The 6000-nt window shown below is 39.1% G+C and overlaps 1 protein-coding gene across 3 annotated transcripts in view; it reads right to left on the reverse strand.

Annotated features, from left to right (window-relative positions):
- Positions 1-5092, reverse strand: part of PK3 (serine/threonine protein kinase 3) — a 204477-nt gene extending 199385 nt beyond the window's left edge. For all 3 annotated transcript variants that reach the window (XM_089447815.1, XM_089447813.1, XM_089447814.1), the window contains exon 1: positions 4715-5092. In XM_089447815.1, the coding sequence (XP_089303941.1) occupies positions 4715-4907 (193 nt within the window). In that variant the 5' untranslated portion in view covers positions 4908-5092. The remainder of the gene's footprint in view (positions 1-4714) is intronic.
- Positions 5093-6000: the final 908 nt, after the last annotated feature.

Consider the following 6000-nt stretch of genomic DNA (forward strand, 5'->3'; position numbering starts at 1 on the left):
GAGCTTGGTATGAGAGGATGGATAGTTACTTGATGAAGCTGGGCTTCACTCGAAGCAATGCTGATCCAAACCTTTACTTTAAGGTTGTGGAAGGAAAGCCTCTCATTCTAGTGCTGTATGTGGACGACCTCTTCCTGACAGGTGATGACCCTCTCATTCATCAATGTAAGAGGGAGCTTGCTGCTGAGTTCGAGATGAAAGACCTAGGACTGATGCACTATTTCCTAGGCCTGGAGGTCTGGCAGAGACCTGGAGAGATTTTCCTTTCTCAAGGAAAATATATTGTGAAGCTTCTGGAAAGATTTGGGATGGTGGACTGTAAGTCCGTGTCGACACCAATGGAACTCAACTTTAAGAAGTTGAGTGGCAGCGCTGCAGGGCCTATCTTGGCCAATCCTACTGAGTATCGTCAACTCATAGGAGCTTTGATGTTCTTAGTGAACACTCGTCCGGACATATGTTTTGCAGTGAATACTTTGAGTCAACAGATGGTTGAGCCTCATCATTTTCACTGGGTTGGTGCCAAGAATCTTTTGAGATATCTTCGGGGCACGATAAACCATGGGCTGAGATACACTGCCGGGAGTGTGATACTCCGTGGATATACTGATGCCGATTGGGCTGGCAGTGTGGTGGATCGTAAGAGCACATCTGGATGCTGTTTCAATCTTGGTTCTGCTTCGATCTCATGGATGAGCAGGAAGCAGAAGTCGGTGGCTTTGAGCACCACGGAGGCCGAATACATTGCTGCTAGTATGGCCTGTTGTGAAGCAGTTTGGTTGAGGAAGCTCTTTAGTGAGCTGTTCCAACATGTGCTAGATACCACTGTGATACTCTGTGATAATCAGAGTGGGATTCGTATGACTGAGAATCCTGTGTTCCACGACCGATCCAAGCATATTGATATCAGGTACCACTTTATCCGGGATATGGTACAGCGAGGCGCCGTAAGGCTCGATCATATAGGAACTGATGAGCAGGTCGCGGATATTCTCACTAAGCCCCTGGGGAAGGTCAAGTTCCTAACCTTCCGTGAGAGTCTTGGTGTCGTGGAAAGACCCTATGATGTGGGTCCTGTTGGACGATGAGCTCTGGGAGCTCTGGGGGGCTTTGGGGATAGCTTCTCGGAGCTATAAGCACTCATAATGCTTTTGCCCCACCCTTGTGATTATTGAGCTGGTTCGCCACTCATTTATCTGTGCCCCGTATGCATCTTACCCATTGAGTTCAGGGCTCATGGGAAGTACCTCTCATTTGGCCAATGAGGTGTGGAAAAGTTAGAGACTATTAGCAAAGACTGATGGACGCATCAGAGATTGCCGTACTCTCTATCTAGGATGGCATGGTCCAACCACTTGATCTGGGATCAAGCTTTGTGAGGTCTGGGACCTCTGGACTGACTATGTCAGTCGGGGAATGATGTCTTTGTGACTGACCCACTTCTGTTCTGAAATAAAGAAGCCAGCAAAGCAAGTTTCGGCGGGATGACTCACGATGTTGATTGCACTAATAAATGGAGTTCTCCCTAGTTGAGAGGGAGTGTTAAATTTGGACAACTAGGTCCAAACTCCATGTTCTGATGCTCAGATTAAGAGGCTAATATTTTTGTTGGATTCCTCTTTCTGAGAGGTGTAAAATCCATATAAAAATAGTCTTAATCCGATGAGCAGAACTTATATTGTGAATTTATTATTCTTAATAAATTATATGTGCAAGGTCAGCCAGTTTTGTAATGTAGGCTCACATGCCCAACAGATGTGTCACACACCCCTCATTGATGGATATATATACAGGAAAAGTTGGAGAGAATTTAATCATAACTCAACTCACATCTTCCTCTCTCATCTTATAGAGAGTACGCTACCTAGAGGACGAATTTCAGCCACATGTGGGAAGGACGAAGAGGACAGACCGTACGGATTTTCTGCTGCTAGGGTTTCTGCTGCTAGGGTTTCGCAGAAAGTTTGACCAGCGTTGACTTTGGTCAACGCTTGGTCCAATCAAGCTGAAAATTGGTGGAAAGTTCGATTTTTGAAGGCCGTACTATCTGGCACAAAAATCGAGGTCAAAGGGTTGACCGTTTTGCCCCTGCGTTGACTTTTCAGGACAGCGTTGACTTTTTGTAGAATTGACTTGGGTTGACTCATCTACTAGTTGGAGGGATCTTGTGACACATCTGGGCTGGCTGACCAAAGGAGACTTTGTTGGTTGAAGCATCCTGTTGACCGCCGAAACGAATACTCACATTTTTTCTGTTTCTGATTTGTCTTCTGTAAGATCTGCTTATATGTTCTATCTGCATTTTGCTTAACTACTTGTATGATTGCTGTGAGAAAAGTGAAATTGCTCTTAGCATAGAACATCTACAAAACTTTACAATAGACTTCACGGTGTCTGCTCTGTTCAGCTTTCTGCTGAGGAACTTTTCTTGGTGAGTATCTACCAAGGGATTCCATCCAATGCCCAATTGGCAAAGAGTGGATTTTTCCGATGACCTTTGTCATGTCTACCATTGCTCGGAAACAATGAAGCATATTTTCTGGGAGTTTCAGTTTGCCAAACATTGCTGGAATTATGTTGATGATTAGTATTCAATAATGCTTCTGGGCAGGATTCACTAGCATTCAACATTGTTTGGAGATTGTCATTCTCTAGTTTGTACTGCATTCTGTGGGATATGTCATTGCTTGTGGATCACGACCTTATTCATTCTATGGAAAATCAGATGTAAGTATGTTTTTTATCATGAGGCCACCCCTTTGTCAACCTTTTGTTCTATTGGAGGGATGAGGTACACGATCAGCTCTTGGCTAAGGGCACTTCGTTTGTCAAAGATGCCTAATCTTTGGATCAAACAGACTATTCTGATTTGATTCGGCTTTAGTAGCTTTAAGGAAGAGATTGTTATGTCCAATGTATATAACCTTCCACTTTTTGTACTGCTGTTTAAAAAAACTGTAAATATATGACGTACTTTTCAATTCACCACCAAATGCAGCATGTTTAGTTCCATAACAGAACCAGTTTCTGGGTGCTCTGCACTTGTAAAGTCTACAGGGATCATATTTTCCTTAATTATTAATAAGAAACTTGGTCGCTAGGACAATTTTATTAAAAAAAGCGCGGGCAGCTTAAGCAGCCACCACGATCTGTTTGTCATGGGTGGACCCATAATAAAACTGCCCTAGATCAAGTTGCCATTTGGGCTTAGTCGTACAAAAGTACTAGCTGTCAATGACATCGACAACATTTTTTACAAAAACATTGCTCAAAGAATCCAGGCTAATCCAGAGACTATCACAAGAACCCAATTCCCCAGATTATTGTTAACAGAAACTTCAGCAACAAATCTGAACAAAAAGTGAGCTCGAGTCACTCGTTATAATATTACACAGAATAAGTGACCTGAAATGTGGCATGTTTAGTTCCATAAAAGAGCCAGGTTCCATAAAAAAAATTGAGCAAATGGAATAGAGTAGATGGGCTAATGTTGTCTTTAATGATAGATTGTGAAAGAGAAAAAAAACTTGGATGCAGCAAAATAACAAATGGTTTAGTAAATGGTGTATTTGCTTGAACCCGTGTCCCATAAACAGCAGAGAGATAAAAGCGCGATAAAAGCTTTTGTTATGGAAAAGTTCCAAAAGCGTACTTGGGATGCTAGGAAGAAAGAAAATTACTATATTGAATTGTTTAATCTCACTCATAGTCATCAACCAAAAGCATAAGCATACATAGAGGTCAATATCTCTTGGAGAGGCAAAATTCTTATTGCTCAGTTAAGGACTAATTCTCATCAACTCTGTTATAAAACAGGGCGCTGGAAAAGGCCAAAGGAAGTGTGGGAGGAAAGTGTATGCATTTTTTTGTTCTTCCGGAAAAGTGGAAACAGAAAAACATTTCATTTTAGAATGTGAGGCCTTCGAAGACAACAGGGAAAGTTATGCAGGTACACTGGCAGCTAGCTCTTGGGATAATCTATTTAGCAAGGGGTTTGTCGAGAAGCTGGAGCAGTTATTTTGAAGCTTCACAGAAAAAAGGCTGAATAGAAAAAGGGCCTAATACATCAAGCAGATAAAGAAACAATCTGTCCCATAGGCTATCTTTAGCCTCGTGGACGTTAAAATAATTTATTTCCTTCTTTCCATAAAGTTTAAAGAGATAGTAGATTCCTTAATTATTAATATGAAACTTGGCTGTAATACAGAGAATTTTCTTTAAAAAAAAAAACAAACAGCTTAAGCAGCCACCACGATCTGCTTGTCATGGGTTGACCCAGTGAGAAAAATGCCCTAGATCATAAATGTAAAGTTGCCACTTGAGCTTAGCCGTACAAAAGGGACAGCTGTTATTGGCATCGTCAACAATCTTTATACAAACACCGTTCAAAAAATTCAGGGTAATCCTGAAACTATCATAAATACCCATTCCCACAGATTGTTGTAATAACAGAAACTTCAGCAACAACTCCGAACAGGAAGTGAGCTTGAATCACTGATTATAATATTACACAGAATAATTGACCCTACTTTTTAGCATTCAAAAATTAATTACTGGGACATCACACTGTATCCTTGGATTTAAACCATGTCCTTAAATATAGGTACACATGCCCAAACTCTTATGGTGGTGTCTGTATAACCTTTAATTTTAGCAGATCCAGAAGAATTCGAAGGCAAATTAAAGCTGATTCGTGAAATTTACCGAGACTGACCAGAGAAGTGAGACGTGTCTTTAGGCTTCTTGCCAGGGCTGAGGCCGGACTGCTCTTTAACCAAATAAACGTAAGCAAACCCTCCCTCTCCGAGTTGCCTTATTATTTTGAACCTTCTTTCGTTGATCCACACGTCCCCTCCACCATTGACAGCATCGTACAAAAGATTAAAGCCAGAAAATGTGCACCCCATGGCTGAATTGGTCCGGAAATTGAGAATTGTCCGCAGATCTACTTATGTCGTCGCCTCGACGACGCTAGATCTCGCCATACAAATCTACTAGTTGCTGCTATCACACTGTCTGATGTGGTTGCTACAAATACCATGACAAATTTTACGCTTGCCCGAACCTTACGATTACAGATCTTTGTCTATAGCCCTCACTACCTATGCCTTTGGGTATTGTGGGCATTTCGAATGCTTACGTGGCCATTTTACGTGGAGATTTTGAGTGCTTACGTAGGCATTCTACGTGGATACTTTGACTACGTAAGTGGCCATCCCACTTGGATAATATAGAAGTGAATTTTTTTTAGTACCGATGATTCCCCTGTAGATTTCAAAGCATTTATCATTTATTAAGAAGTGGGATGTTGCGTTTGATGATGGTGCGTTATTATGTATAAAATTATTTAATGGTGCAATGAAAATATAATTAAATATGTCTAGTTTTATTAGCGCAATAAGTTGATGATGGCTTTCTCACTAATGTGATTTAGGTTCAAATTTTATGGGGGTGATTGTGTTTTGTGTTAAGAGGAGGAGTACATATTAAAAAATTTAGTCAATTAAAAGTTGGTGTGGTTTAGGTTTGGTTCAATTCTCGATGGTTTTGACGATTTCGATGTAATTTTTAGGTGACTTTGACTGTATAAATGTCCCTGTCTCAACTCCTCAACCCACAAGTCAAGCCTGGAAATTCAGACAACTTGACAATAATTAAATATAAATAAATTTATAATAATTAATATATATTTTTAATAAATATTTAAATATATATTGAAAAATAATATTTTTTATTAATTTAATATATCATTTAGTAATATTTAAAATTATATTTTTTAAATTAACTTTTATTATAAAACATATAAATTTAAATTTATTTTTGTTTAAATTTTTTAATATTAAAATAGAAATATAACAAATTTGTTTTTTATATAAAAATTAAATTTATTATTAAACTCATAATTCTTATATATATATTTATAAATTTAAATCATAATAAGTAAGGGTCATTTACATAATTATATGTATTAATAAAGTCTTGGTTTATAAATCTAAATCC

This window comes from Pinus tabuliformis, chromosome X (genome assembly GCF_031772625.1).
Source record: "Pinus tabuliformis cultivar Carrire ecotype Pingquan chromosome X, CPIR1, whole genome shotgun sequence".
Classification (NCBI taxonomy): Eukaryota; Viridiplantae; Streptophyta; class Pinopsida; order Pinales; family Pinaceae; genus Pinus; species Pinus tabuliformis.